The sequence below is a fragment of the Mus pahari genome, chromosome 1 (genome assembly GCF_900095145.1).
Source record: "Mus pahari chromosome 1, PAHARI_EIJ_v1.1, whole genome shotgun sequence".
NCBI classification, from domain to species: Eukaryota; Metazoa; Chordata; class Mammalia; order Rodentia; family Muridae; genus Mus; species Mus pahari.
Genome location: NC_034590.1, coordinates 125000360 through 125016641, shown reverse-complemented (window position 1 = coordinate 125016641; position 16282 = coordinate 125000360). Strand labels below are relative to the sequence as shown.

Genomic DNA, 16282 nt, shown 5'->3' with positions numbered 1-16282 from the left:
GAGGAGGAGGAGGAGAGGAGAGGAGAGGAGAGGAGAGGAGAGGAGGGAGAGAGGGAGGGGAAAAAAGGAAGGAAGAAAGAAAGAGAGAGAAAGAAAAAGAAAAAAGAAAGAAGAAAGAAAAGAAAGAGAAAAAGAAGAAAAAGAGAGAAAGAAAGAAAGACAGAAAGAAAGAAAGAAAGAAAGACAGACAGACAGACAGACAGAAAGAAAGAAAGAAAGAAAGAAAGAAAGAAAGAAAGAAAGAAAGAAAGAAAGAGAAACAAAGAAAAAGTAAAGTGCTATTCTGAGCCTTCTCCAGAGCAGTTTCTTTTTTCCTATGAATAGTGATGAGCACAGACACCCATCTCATGGCTGCTCAATGTGCTGAGCTAAGTGGCATGTGTTTGAGGCCACATATGCTACCTATTCAATAGGTGAGAGACCATCACAGAGCAGGACACATAAAGTGCATGAGTGCCAGAAAACATGGAGAAGGACTGCAAAATGACATAGCCATCACAATTATGACCTTACAATAGCTTATGCTTCCTGGACTTGCTTATACTGAACTAGGCCAGTTGAAGTCATTTATACATGGAGGTAGGGCTCATGGGACTCTAAACATCTCTGAGCCGTTGACCATTACTGGCAAATGGGTGAGCCCCAATCAAATTCTTCAATGGTGTACATGAGAGGGAGCATAACAGTATTAAGGGGTAGTTGCAAACCTCAGGCCACATGCCTAGTCCTGGTTTAACACCATGAGTCCCCAAAGTCAGGAGTGAAAGTAAGGAAGAAGAGAGACAAGCTAGAATGGAGAAAGTATAATAGAAGGCATAATGTGCCAGAGTGATATTTTCAAGGAGCAAATTGAATAAAATTATATAAAACAGGAAAAACATTATTATTACTAATTTTCATAATTTCAGTTATCAGTAAAATACTTTAATTATTAAAAATGTTATAAAACTTTAGGTTCCTGGAGGTAGGTGAATTGCTTCTTCCCTAGGAAAACTGGATGGCAACTCCTCATGTATTCCCATAGGGGAAACCTCCAGAGTTCCCCTAGTCTATTTAATTCTCTCAAGATCTCCTTGCACTAGCATCTAAATCCCTGTTTGACTGTGGTCACAGAGTTTTGAATAACATCCTGCAGGGCATCACTGAGTGGTCATCATTAACAATGTGAGTGATCATCATTATAAGTACAAAAGTCCTTGACTTCCCTGAAGACTTGCTGTGAATGTTGAGCCAGTATCAAAGAAATTTCCACATAGAAGACACACAGGATGCACTTGTCTACTGTGAGTGTAAATTAACTGTGCAGAAAAGTGAGTTTCATTACAACCTTTTCTACTTGTTTATAATGTATGATGCTCATAGACGCTACTAATTGATTGACTTTGAATTGTTGCTTCTTTATCAGGTAGCTAACTGCACTTCATTTTTTACATAAATGACATGAAAGTTGTACAAGAAGGGATTACAGCATATTTATTTTACCTATGAAGAGGAGGTAAGTGAATTTTCCCATGAAAAAGAATTCCACAGACTTAATGTTGATTTGAAATTTGATCCATGCTCCTGTTCTTCTACAAGTTTTCTTTGCATTAGAGAAGGCAGAGCTCCCATAATACAATTTTGGCAATAGGCAGTAGTGGGCTTTATGACTTCAATATTATTCAATATTGCATATTCTTTGGATTCCCTCAAAATACTTTGCTTATACAATATGTAAGCACATAATTGAGAATAGAATTTTATGAATTAGATGTGTACCAAATGAGATGTTCAAGAGCACGTTTTATATCACTGAGGTGAAAGGGGTCCTTGAATGCTATAATGTATACCATGGAGACGTCATTAGATTACTTTCTAAATCATGACCCTATCTCCCAATAAATGCAAACAAATACAAGCAGACTGATTGTTGACTTTATGTTAGATGTATCCTTTCTTCCCAGGCTGTGTAAAACAGATAAAAATGCAAAATGTGGAATGTGACTATGCCAAGTTGAAAGAGGTCATGTTGAATTATGAATTAATAAATTCCAAACTTCATTTCAAAGTTATTTTAATCCCATGCTTACTCTTAAGGACTGGCTTAAGCTTTGAAATCTGCTTCCTTTCCTAACAGACACACAGACAAACACACACACACACACACACACACACACAAAGAGACAGAGAGGGACACTAATACACAACTCCTTCATTATTAATTCAATAAAATGCTAAAATTGACCATGTGTGTTAAAATTGGCAACCTGATAACTTCAAAATCAGGAGATACTTGAACTTGCTAAAGATTGATGGGACTAAGGGTAATCAGAAATGCTTAGCTAGGGGTGATGATGTCTCACTAAGATTTTCAGAAGAGAAGTTTAGAAATAGTAATATTTCTGTACAAGGTGAGATTTAAATAAAATTTAAATATTATGAAACTTAGAAAGACATCTATGTTGAAGACAGTTTGCCACAATCTGTGAGTAGCCAATATCACAATATTAATAAGACAAAGAATGGATTTTAAGGAGGCATGACTTCTTTATATCTTTAATCTTTTTATTTATTCACTTACATCCCTCTCATTGCAACCCCTACCAGCCACTCCCTCGCCCAAATGTTCCCTCCATGTCTTCTCTCCTCGTGAATTCATAGACACAGTATTTATTTTAGAGGACACACTTGTCTAGGCCCTTGTTTCCCAGGGCAAAAGATTGAACAAGGAACATGTGTTTAGAAATAGAAACAGAACTCTGAAATCCTAGTAATGCTGAGTTTGTGCCAAGGTACACATGTATTTATAATTTATCGTATCTTCAATTTATCTAAAATTCTGTTTGGAGTCTCATGCTTAGAAATCACAATGAGTTAAATAAAATCAAGAACCCAAAGCAAAGACTAGCATTTTATATAAATAAATAAATAAATATAAATAAATTACCCAAACTTTGTGTTCTATACCTTAAATGGATACAATGACAATTCTAATATAATTAAGAAGATATGTGGAATGGACATTCCCTAGAGAAGACACTGGAAACAACACAACAGAGAAAGTAAATTTTGATTGTACTCAGAACTGAATTGGAAGTCATTCACACATCACTTTAATCACATTATTAAATAATCTCAATTTCTGTACATGAACAACACAAATTTAAGTTTGGGTAACAACATAGGAAAATGATTAATAATCACTAAATTTTGGCACATCTAACCTTTCATATAACTAAAATGCCAAATTTAATTTGGGAAAGGTTTATTTTCTATGTAATTCCAAAATACCAATTATTGTTCAACCAAGTCATAGTTCCACACTTATGCATTTCTATTTTAATTCTTCTTTATCATCATGTTTCTCATTTCCAATATCTGTGAATATTCTAGTGATTGAAAGATGACTCTGATGGAGAATAACACAAAAGTGACAGAGTTTCTCCTGCTGGGACTCACCAATGACCCAGAATTACAGCTTCCCCTCTTCATGATATTTCTCCTCATTTACACCATCACACTGGTGGGAAATTTGGGAATGATCCTGCTGATTATCCTGGACTCTTGTCTCCACACTCCCATGTACATTTTTCTAGGAAATCTGTCCTTGGTTGATTTTTGTTACTCCTCAGCTGTCACACCCACAGTCATGACTGAGCTTCTAATAGGGAAAAAGGTCATTTCCTACAATGACTGTGCTACTCAGATGTTCTTTTTTGTAGCATTCTGTACTGTGGAAAATTATCTCTTGGCATCAATGGCCTATGATCGTTATGCAGCAGTGTGTAAGCCATTGCACTATGCCAGCACTATGACTACAAGAGTGTGCATCTATCTTTCTATAGGTTCTTACGTGTGTGGTTTCCTGAATGCCTCCATCAACACTGGAAATACTTTTACTCTTTTCTTCTGTAGGTATAATATGGTTCACCATTTCTTCTGTGACATTCCAGCAGTCATGGTTCTCTCTTGCTCCGACAGGCATGTCAGTGAGCTGCTTCTTGTTTATGTAGGGAGCTTCAGTGTATTTTTTGCTCTTTTGGTTATTTTTATATCCTACATATTCATTTTTATCACAATTGTTAAAATGCACTCAAGGGCTGGATATGGAAAGGCTGCCTCCACTTGTGCCTCACACTTCACTGCAGTGTCTATTTTCTATGGGACTGTCACATTCATGTATTTGCTGCCCAGCTCCAGTCATTCCATGGACACTGACCAAGTAGCCTCTGTGTTCTACACCATGATCATCCCCATGCTGAATCCTCTGGTCTACAGCATGAGGAACAAAGAAGTCAAGAAAGCATTCACAAAAATTTTTCAGGTGGCAAAACAGTCTGGAATGATTTATTTTTAATGTTGTAAGATAAATAATATTCATCATTTAATGCTCCATACTATTAAATTCCAGAATGGATTCAGATATTCCTGTACCTGTAAGGTATAGAGGTATAGAAAAATGAACTCTATTGAATTCCAGAGCTTATGAGGATTTTTTTTTTTTTTTTGCCTTCATGACAATACCCCTGTGAAGGATATTTATGTACTCTTTTAATTACACTCTGCTGAAGTGTAATCCTAATATTAGGAAAATATAAACAATATATTCAAACTCAATTATAAACATGCATTTATATATTTGATGTTAATTGACAGCTCAAAAAGAAACGTTTCATATACATTTTTCTAGGCTGGCACATTTTGAACCTTTGCCTTATGTTTCAATGACATTTTTTAACGTTTATTTATTTATATGAGTACACTGTATCTGTCTTCAGACATACTTGAAGAGTGCATTGGATTCCATTACAGATGGTTGTGATCTACCATGTGGTTGTTGGGAATGAACTCAGTACCTCTGGCTGAGCAGTCAGTGCACTTAACTGCTGAGCCATCTCTCCAGCCCAACAATGACATTTTTTGAGTATTACTTTTTTTATTGGTCAGTGAAGATTTATATAGTAGTTGTTTATTTTATGTGGGATAAGCAAGAGCCACATATAGCCATTGAAGTAAGAATTGATAACATAGGTCATTGAAGCATACTATAATTGCACAATTTCTAAAAAGGAATGATTAGATCACAGTGACTTAATGTGTCTCTTATGCTCGGAAACTAGGTGCTTTTACATAAATTCTTACTGTATGTAAAGAATTAGTTTTTTAAGAAATTGGCAGTCAGCTCTAAAGCTTCAGATCAAAGGATGCTAAAGATGTGTTTTACTTCAATAATGGTGACATTACATGTCTTTTTAAAATCATTTTTAGTAGTTCTGTGAAATGCATTCTCTAGACATTATCTAAACTAGAGTTTCAAAGCTCTACATTGGGATACAAAAAATGGCATACAGTTACCAGAAGGAAAGTTATCATTCCCCTGTGGAGACTATTCTTACTAATCTTAATACATTTGTGAACTAGAAACTAATAAAATAATTGTACAAAATTCTGATTTCATACATTCATGCACCCAAGAGTGTGGTTACTGGCTTATATTGTATTTCCTAAGGTCATAACCATTTAAATTGAAAGTCCCTTAAATATCATTTTTTTACAATAACTGTAAAATTTCAGATAAACAAGCCCTCAATACAGTGGTGGTAAATGATGTGATAGGAACAGTCTTATAACAGATCACAAAAGCCTATAATGTGACATGTTAAATATGAATTGAACGGCATGTAAAATGAATTTTTAAGATTATAATTACTTAATTATTTACTTATTTAATTACTCATTTTTACACTCCAGATCTTATTACCCTTCCCTGATATACTGGCTAGTTTTGTGTCAACTTGACACAGCTGGAATTATCACAGAGAAAGGAGCTTCAGTTAGGGAAGTGCCTCCAGGAGATCCAGCTGTAAGGCATTTTCTCAATTAGTAATCAAGGGGAAGGGCCCTTGTGGGTGGTGCCATCTCTGGGCTGGTAGTCTTGTTCTATAAGAGAGCAGGCTGAGCAAGCCAGCGGAAGCAAGCCAGNAAAGAACATCCCTCCNTGGCNTCTGCATCANCTCCTGCTTTCTGACCTGCTTGAGTTCCAGTCCTGCATCCTTTGGTGATCAACAGCAGTATGGAAGTGTAAGCTGAATAAACCCTTTCCTCCCCAACTTGCTTCTTGGTCATGATGTTTGTGCAAGAATAGAAACCTTGACTAAGACACCCAATGATCTACTCTCCCCTGTTCCATATCCCATATCTCTTCCCCACCACCGCTCTCCACGAGAATGTCTCCACCACTGATGTCACCTGACCTCTAAACTCCCTGGTGCCTCCAGTCTCTGAAGGGTTAGGTATATCATGCCTGATTGAACCCAAACTCAGCAGTCCTCTGCTGTATATGTGTTGGGGACTTTGTATCAGCTGGTACATGGTCCCTGGTTGGTGGTCCAATATTTGAGAGATCTCAGGGATCCAGGCTAATTGAGGCTGCTGATCCTCCTACAGGACTGCCCTTCTCCTCAACTTCTTTCAACCTTCCCTTATGCAACAACAGGGGTTAGCAGCTTCTGTCCTTTGGTTGTTTGCAAATATCTGCATCTGACTCTTTCAGATGATTGTTGGGTCTCCAGGAGTACAGTCATGTTAGGTCCATTTTTTGAGCCCTCTATAACCTCAGTAATATTGTCAGGTCTTAGGACTTCCCCTTGAGCTGAATTCCACTTTGGGCCTGTAGCTGGGCCTTCTTTTCCTCAGGTTCCTCTCCATTTCTCTCCCTGCAGTTCTTTCAGACAGGAACAGTTATAGGTCAGAGTTTTGACTGTGGGATGGAGTTCCCCCACCTCTTTTGATATCCTGTCTTCCTGCTGGATTTGGGCCCTACTTTGGGCATTTCAACCAAGGTCCCTCCTTGAATCCTGAGAGTCTCTCATGTCCTAGATCTCTGGTCTATTCTGGGGGATCCCCCAACCTCTTACCTCCCTAGGTATCCTGTTCCCATACATTCTGCTGACCCTCAGGACTTCAGTCCCTTTCCCTCACCAAATTCCAGATTAGGATCCCCTCCCCCCACCCCTGGTGTAATTTCCCTCCCAGGTCCCTCCCTCCCTTCCCACTTGTGATTGCTTTCTTCTACTTCCCAAGTGGAAGTGAGGCATCCTTACTTGGGTCCTTCATCCTCCTGACAGTTTTGAGTTCTGTAGATTTTATCTTAGGTATTCTGTACTTTTTTTGTCCAATATTCACTTAGTGAGTACATACCATGCGTGTCTTTTGGGTCTGAGTTACCTCACTCAGGATATTTTCTTGTTCCATCCATTTGACTGCAAAATTCATAATGTCCTTCATTCTTAATAAATGAGTAGTATTCCATTGTGTAAATGAACCACATTTTCTGTGTACATTCTTCTGTCAGGGGACATCTGAGGTGTTTCCAGCTTCTGGCTATCATAAATAAGGCTACTATGTACATAGTGGAACATGTGCCCCTGTAGCATAGTGGAGCATTTTGCTGCATAGAAGAAACAAACCTAAATAACAAAGATAGATACTACCTCAGAGTAAAAGGATGGAAAAGGGTCTTCCAAGCAAATGGTTACAGGAAACAAGCTGGAGTCGCCATCCTAATATCCAATAAAATAGAATTTCAACCAAAAGTTATCAACCATGATGAGGAAGGACTCTTCGTATTCATAAAGGGGAAAATCCACCAAGAGAGAGTCTCAATTCTGAACAACTATGCCCCAAATGAAAGAGTGCCCACATTCATAAAATAAGGTTTAATAAAGTTCAACACACACATTGAACCTCGCACAATAATAGTGGGAGACTTCAAGACCCATTCTCATCAATGGACAGGTCATTGAAACAAAAACTAAAAAGAGACAGTGAAACAAATAGAGGTTATGAACCAAACGGATTTAATAGATTTTTACAGAGCATTTTACCCTAAAGCAACAGAATATACTTTCTCAGTACCTCATGGTACCTGCTCCAGAATCAACCACATAAATAGTCACAAAAGAACCCTCAACCAATACAAGAAAAGTGAAATAATACCATGCATCCTAACAGAACACCTTGGTCTAAGGTTGCTCTTCAAGAACAGCAAAAACTACAGAAAGCCCAAATATACATGGAAAATGAACAACTCTTTACTCAATTATAACTTGGTCCAGGAAGAAATAAAGAAAGAAACTGAAGCCTTCCTGGAATTTAATGAAAATGTTTACACAACATACCCAAACTTATGGGACACAAGGAAAGCAGTGCTTAGAGGAAAGCTCATAGCACGAAGTGCCCTCTTAAAGAAACTGGAGCGATCTTACACTAACAACTTATCCAAACACCTGAGAGCTCTAGAACAAAAAGAAGCAAACTCACCCAAGAGGAGTAGAAGTTATGAAATAGTCAAATTCAGAGCTGAAATCAACCAAATGGAAACAGAGCAAACAATACAAGGAATCAGCAGCACCAGAAGCTGGTTCTTTGAAAGAATCAACAAGATAGATAAACCCCTAGCCAAACTAACTAAAGGGCCAAGAGGCAGTATACAAATTAACAAAATCAGGAATGAAAAGTGAAACTTATGTCTCTGTTTAGTTTCTGTTTCAATGACCTGTCCTTTGATGAGAATGGGCTATTGACATCTCCCACTATTATTGTGTGGGGTTCAATGTGTTTTCTGAGCTTTAGTAAAAATTCTTTTATGAATGAGGGGGCCCTTGCATTTGAGACATAAATGTTCAGAATTGAGAATTACTTTCTGTAGATTTTTCCTCTGATTAATGTGAAGTGTCCTTCCCCATCATTTTTGATAAAATTTGGGTGAAAGTCTATATTATTACATATCAAAATGGAAAGAACCCTATAGAACACCAAATAGATTGGACCACAAAAAATCCTTTGCCACATAATAATCAAAACAACAAATGCACAGAACAAAGAAAGAATATTAAAAGATCTAAGAGAAAAATGCCAAGTAACATATAGAGACGGACTATCAGAATTACCCTAAGACTTCTCAACAAATACCCTAAAAGCCAGAAGAGCCTGGACATAGGTAGGTCCTGCAGATACTAAGACAACACAAATGCCAACCAAGTCTACTATATCCTGCAAAACTCTCAATCAACCTAGATGGAAAAAAACAAAATATTCTGTGAAAAAACCGAATTTAAACAATATCTTTTCAAGAATCCAGCCCTGCAGAGGATTCTAGAAGGAAAACTCCAACACAAGGAGATTACCTACACCAAAGGGGAAAAAAAACAAGATATTAATCATCTTGCAAGAAAACCAAAAAGAAAGAATCACATACACAATAATGCCACCTACAACAATAAACATAACAGAAACTAACAATTCTCTGTCCTTAATATCTCTCAATAGCAACAGACACACTTCCCCAATAAAATGACACAAACTAACAGATTAGATACACAAGCAGGATCCAGCACTTTGCTGAATGCAAGAAGTACGCCTCAATAAAAAAGACAGACACTACCTCAGAGTTAAAGGCTGGAAGAAAGTCTTCCAATAAATAATTTTTAAGAATTGTTGCCTTACAGAAGCTTTGCAATTTTATGAGGTCACATTTGTCAATTCTCGATCTTATAGCACAAGGCTTTACAGTTCTATTCAGGAATTTTTCACCTGTGCCCATATCTTCGAGGCTTTTCCTCACTTTCTCCTCTATAAGTTCAGTGTCTCCGGTTTTATGTTGAGATCCTTGATCCACATAGACTTGACCATACTACAGGGAGATAAGAATGGATCAATTCTCATTCTTCTACATGATAACAACCAGTTGTGCCAGCACCATTTGTTGAAAATGCTGTCTTTTTTCTACTGGATGGTTTTAGCTCCCTTGTCAAAGATCAAGTGTGTGGGTTCATTCTAAACTGAGGAATAGAGAATGGCTAAGAAACACATCAAAAAATGTTCAACATCCTTAATCATCAGGAAAATTCAAATCAAAACAACCTTGAGATTCCAGCTCACACCAGTCAGAATGGCTAAGATGAAAAATTCAGTGGATAGCAGACGTTGGCAAGGATGTGGAGAAAGAGGAACACTCCTCCATTGCTGGTGGGACTGAAGTCTTGTACAACCACTTTTGAAATCAGTCTGGCAGTTCCTCAGAAAATTGGACATAGTACTACCAGAAGATCCAGNAATNCCTCTCCTGGGCATATATCCAGAAGATTTTCCAACTGGTAATAAGAACACATGCTCCACTATGTTCACAGCAACCTTATTTATAATATCCAGAAGCTGGAAAGAACCACGATGTCCCTCAACAGAGGAATGGATACAGAAAATATGGTACATTCCCACAATGGAATACTACTCAGCTATTAAAAACAATGAATTTATGAAATTCCTCGGTAAATGGATGAATCTGGAGGGTATCATCCTGAGTGAGGTAATCCAATCACAAAAGAACTCACATAATATGCACTCACTGATAAGAGGATATTAACCCTGAAACCTAGAATACCCAAGATACAATTTGTAAAATATGAAACTCAAGAAGAAGGAAGACCAAAATGTGGACACTGCCCCTTCTTAGAATTGGCAACACAACTCCCATGGAAGGGGTTCAGAGACAAAGTTTGGAGCAGAGACAAAAGGATGGACTATCCAAAAACTGCCCCACCCAGGGGCCCATCCCATAATCAGTCACCAAACACAGACACTATTGCATACACCAGCAAGATTTTACTGAAAAGACCCTGATATAGCTGTCTCTTGTGAGGCTATGCCAGTGCATAGCAAACACAGAAGTGGATGCTCACAATCAGCTATCAGATGGAACACAGGGCCCCCAATAGAGGAGCTAGAGAAAGTACCCAAGGAGCTGAAGGGGTCTGCAACTGTATAGGTGGAACAACAATATGAACTAACCAGCACCCCCATAGCTCATGTCACTAGCTGCATATGTAGCTGAAGATGGTCTAGTCAGCCATCATTGGGAAGAGAGGCCCCTTGGTCTTGCAAACTTTATATACCCCAGTACAGGGGAATACCAGGGCCAAGAAGGGGGAGTGGATGGGTAGGGGAGCTCGGGGGGGGGGGAGGTTATAGGGTACTTTGGGGATAGCATTTAAAATGTAAATGGAGTAAATACCTAATAAAAATTTGAAAGAAAAAGAATTGTTGCATGATATAAAAAATTTAGCCAAGAAATGAGCATTCATAATTCTAGAAGGTGCTAGAAATTCTGTTGTGAGAAAAAAGTTTTCAATGGTCTTCCACTGCTCTGAATACTTTGAACTAAAAGACTAACCTCCCAGGTAATATAGACTCAGTGCAACAGTAGGTTGGCTGTTAGGAAGGCAAGTAAGAGTCCCCTTGATTTGAGGCCTAGGCTATAGAGGGGAATTTATGGCTGAAAATACTAGTGAAAAGGAAACAAAACAAACAAACAAAAAACAAACAGAAAAAAAAAAACAAAAAAACATGACCGGGCACACCTGCTACTTTTGTTTAGGTAAATTGAGATGGTGTCAAACTACTTTCTAAATATTTATGTTCACATCAGAAAAAAAAGACAATACACCTCAGCCCTAACCACAGAAAATTATGAGCCTTGTTCAGAAAAGTTTCTTTTTTGGTATGAAGGGCAGTGAGTAAGGACATGCATTTCACAGCATTGAAGGTAGAGAGATAAAGTGACATTCACTTTTCAGCTCCAGAGAGGGCATTTATGCTATTCACTCAAGAGTCAAATAACTACAGTGGAGGAGATATAAACTACATGATTGCCAGAAATTATGGATAATGGTTACAAAATAGTGTGGTCATGTTAAGACACAGGCACTAAAATCGTGTTCTTAAAACAGCTTCAGCTTCCTGGACTCCTTGTACTCAACCGGGTGCAGTTATAGCTAGAGAGAGTTCACAGGATTAAACATACTACTGAACGGTTAGCCATTGTTAGATTATTGGCGAGACACAATCAAAGTCTTCATTTATTTATGTGATGTAGTTATTACAGTATTAAGGAGTAAATGCAAACCTCAGACCACTTAAATAATCCTGCTTAAACACCATGAGTCCAGAAAATCAGGAGTAAAGGTCAGGAGAAAGGAAGACAGGCTAGAATGGAGTGAAAATAATAGAAGGCATAATGTGCAAACTGAATAAAATTATAAAATAATGAAAAAAGTATGATTTATCTGCTATTTACATAACTTCAGTTAACACTAAAAAACACTTTCATTTTTAAAAATGTAAAAACACTTTAGGTCCCTGCAGGCAGGTAAATTGCTTCGTCCCCAGGAAATCTGGATGGCAACTCTTCAACTATTCTCATAGAGGAAACCTCCAGAGTTTGTCCAGTCTATTTAATTCTCTCAAGTTCTCCTTGCACTAGCCTCTAAATACCTATTTCACTGTGGTCACAGTGTTTTGAACTACATCCTGCAGGGCATGATTCAGTGGACATCATTAACCATGTGAGTGATCATCGTTGTAAGTACAAAAATCCTCTACTTACTTGAAGCTTTGTTGTCAATGTTTAGCCAGCATCAAAGATATTTTCACAAGGAATACTCATAGGATGCTCTTGTCTACTATGAGTGCATATTAACTGTGCAGAAGAGTGAGGTTCATTGTAAAGTTTTCTACATGTATATAATGTACGTGGCTCATAGCCACTACTAATTGATTGACTTTGAATTATTGCTTCTGTATCAGGTAGCTAACGGTACTTCATTATTTACAGAAATTACATGTAAGTTGTACAAGAATGGATTACAACATAATTGTTTTACCTATGAAGAGGAGGTAAGTGATTTTTCCCAGGAAAAAGAATTCCATAGATTTCATGTTCATTTGAAATTTGATCCATTCTTGTGTTCTTCTGCCAGTTTTCTTTGCATTAGAGAAGCAGTGCTCCTATAATAAGTGTGTGTGTGTGTGTGTGTGTGTGTATGTGTGTGTGTGTGTGTGTGTGTGTGTGTCTTTCTATAAATTCCTATGTGTGTGGAGCAACCAACAATGTCTAAGTACACTTAAGTCATTCTCAATAAAAGGGAATTTATGAGTGATACTATAAGTCTAGTCTATAAATTGTGACCACCATACTTCCCCACTCCCCAGGGTCCAAAGTCTCTCAAGGGTTAGGTGCATCTTCTCTTACTGAACCCATACCTGGCAGCCCTCTGCTGTGTTGGGGGCCTCATATCAGCTAGTGTATGCTGCCTGGTTGGTGGCTCAGTGTCTGAGAGTTCCTGGGGGTCCAGGTTAGTTGAAACTACTGATCTTCCTATAGGGCCACCTCAGCTTCTTCCATCTTTTCTGTAATTCAACCACAGGAGTCAGCATCTTCTGTCTATTAGTTGGGTATAAATATCTGCAACTGATTCTTTCAGCTGCTTGTTGTGCCTTTTGGAGGACAGTCATGACAGACCCCTGTGTTTAAGTATACCATAGCATCAGTAATAATGTCAGGCCTTGGGGCCTCCTCCTGAGCTGGACCCCAGTTTGGGCCTGTCACCCATTAGGGTTATCATGTAATGTCAGTGGTTGATAAGGTTCATAAGAGTACCTGGGTAGGACCCTTGGTTTTCTCTGTCCTTTGGAAGTTTGTGTGGTGTCTTCTGTTCTTATGAAAACTAGTCACAATGGAGGTAGGGGTTGTGTCCTTCAAGTAAGCTTCAATTCAGAGTTTTATGGGTTCTGTTTCTGAAGTGCATTTTATCTTGAGCAATGTTGACTTCTCTTTCATCTCTGGGGAGCAATGAAGTAGAATAGTGATTAGCTATATGTTTTGGTAATCTCTTGAGCATCCTTGTCCAACAACTCAAAGGAAGGGTTTTCATGTCTTGTATTAATGATTTTGCTATATGGTCTTAGAGAATTTATTGTCAGCACATATGAGAACTATTTTTAAAAGTATATATGTATACTTATACTGAATTGTGTATTTTATAAAGTTTGTTTATGTAGATAGTTAATAGAATCTCTCTTTGTGACTTTCTTATACTTTCTCTCTCTTTCAAACTCTGTCTCTCCCACTAAGAAGCAAACCTTTTACCTTTGTTCATATGAGAACACTTGTATCCAGTTATTCTTCACTCTTCTCTCCTGGATACCAAAACACGTAACTAACCAAAATCCAAAATTATAAAACCCAGTCCCAATAGATATATCTAAAAAACACTCTTGCACTTATAGCTCAGGGAGCATTGCTGAGGAGGACATGGAATAATTGTAAGAGTAAGAGAATCAGAAGTAATAGTAAAACTATGCCTAGTAGCATCAAAAACCACACCCATAAAGTCTCACCAACATGGCTGATCAAAGATGAGCAATGACACCAATACACATGCAAAAGTGGATAAGGGAAACTTCATCAGGCCTCAAACCTACACAAACATCTATGGGCAAATGAGAAAAGCTGGAACAGAAGTTGCTTTCCCCCAGGGTAAGGTAAATCAATCTGATGTCTAATACAAAACTGTCAGAAACATGCATACAATAACATTATTCAGAATGAACAGGTGATATTTAGGAATATATATGTTTATAGAAGTACATTAATGCATACTAGAACAATTAGTGGGAAAAATGAGATGTGAATTTGAAAATAGAGTGGCTAGGGGTATATTGGAGAGTTTAGAGAGAAGAAAGGTAAGGGATAAATGATGTAATTATATAATATCAGAAAACAAAAAGAATTGCAAAAAAGTCGGTTTTCATGTTACTTTTTTAAACAGCCTTCATTTAGCTAAAACTCCCTCTCTGTTTCATCATTCCCCATCCCTGATTAAGCAAGAAAAAGCTGGAGTTAAAATGGAAATTGGCTGGGGTGGAATCTATGGTGATTAGCTGGAAGCCTGGGATGTAAGAAAATACAGGGAGCATATGGGGATGCACCTAGCTGAGATTCCTATCTGAAGTGACTACCTCCTGTAGCTAGGCAGGACTTCCACATGAGGGAAGGATCATCCATCGAGTGACAAAACTTTCAACTGAAAATTTGTCTTCCCTACAAGTTATGCAGGAATGGAGCAGAGACTGAGTAAACAGCCAACCAACGACTGCCCCAACTTGAGACTCATCCCATGTGAACAGTCCAAATCCGGACACTACTAATGATACTCTGCTATGCTTGAAGATAGGAACCTAGTATTACTGTCACCTTACAGGCTTTACCAGCAGCAGATGGAAGCAGATGAAGAGAACCACAACCAAACATCAAGCAGAGCCCAGTCTTGTGGAAAAGTTGAGGATACAAGTACAATTCAGAGAGGTTAAACACATCACAAGAAGAATCACAGAGACAATTAACCTGGAGCCATGAGGACTCACAGTGCTGGAGTCACCAAACAGAGAGCATGCAGGAGATGGACTTAGACAGCCTACATATTTGTAGCAAATGTGCAGCTTGGTCTTCATGTGTGTCCCCTAAGAAGTAGACCAGGGGCTGTCTCAGTCTCTGTTCCCTGCTATTGGATTCCCTATCCTACTTCGTGGACTGCCTGATTTAGGCCTCATTGGGAGAGAATGTGCCTAGTCATGCTGGGACTAGATGCCTCAGGGTGAGGTGGTACACAAAGAAGTCTCCCCTTCTATTAGGATAAAGGGAGGGGCAACATAGGAGGGAATAGTAAGGATGGTATTTGGAAGAGAGGAGGGAGGGGGATGTGATCAGGATGTAAAGCAAATAAAAATATATGAAAAATAGGCATAGAAAAATAAAATATAAAGAAAGAAGGAGGTAGCCTCTTTTTCTATGACTTTTGAATCTATCCAAGTAAGACCTCAGTGGGTTGGAGGATGATAAGAGTTAACATTTTTTAATGAAGTCTACTTGTTCCAAGATTACTTTTAAATATAACCTCATACTAGTCATTAAAAAGAGCAAATTTTTGTTATGTTCATCTGGATGTCTCTATAAAATAAGCACAACTAACTGAACACAAAAGTGTAAACACATAAGAAATCCCTGTCATATTACTGCAAATTTCTGACATCCATTTGTACTAGTCTTCTCAAGAAAGCCATGAGTATATCTTCAATTCAAAGGACTTCCTATGCACCTGCATACATAGATTTGTATTGATATGACAGGAAGAACATTGCATGGAAAAGGACTGAATATGATAATATAGTGAATTAAGTTTTTTACAGTACACCACAAACTTATCACAGTTGTGTTATTCATTTGTTATTCTTCTGAATAATACAAGAACATTCTGAAAAACAACACGCTACTGCAGAGGTGAGGCCATCACTTCACAATCTTGAATTTGGTACAGGGTGGGAAAATGTGATTCATAACAGAATTAAGATAAGATTAATGTGTCCAAGTGTTTTGCATTCTAAAAAACCAAAATCAAAGCTGTAAACA

The 16282-nt window shown here is 38.0% G+C and overlaps 1 protein-coding gene across 1 annotated transcript; it reads left to right on the top strand.

Annotated features, from left to right (window-relative positions):
- Positions 1 to 3382: 3382 nt before the first annotated feature.
- On the top strand, positions 3383 to 4336 carry LOC110326566 (olfactory receptor 5B3-like). Its single transcript, XM_021205100.1, has one exon. It carries the CDS (start codon positions 3383 to 3385, stop codon positions 4334 to 4336), a length of 954 nt encoding a protein of 317 aa, XP_021060759.1.
- Positions 4337 to 16282: the final 11946 nt, after the last annotated feature.

Bases quoted from the DNA above. Each gene is read 5' to 3' on its own strand.
- LOC110326566 (XM_021205100.1), top strand. From the start codon at position 3,383: ATGACTCTGATGGAGAATAACACAAAAGTGACAGAGTTTCTCCTGCTG.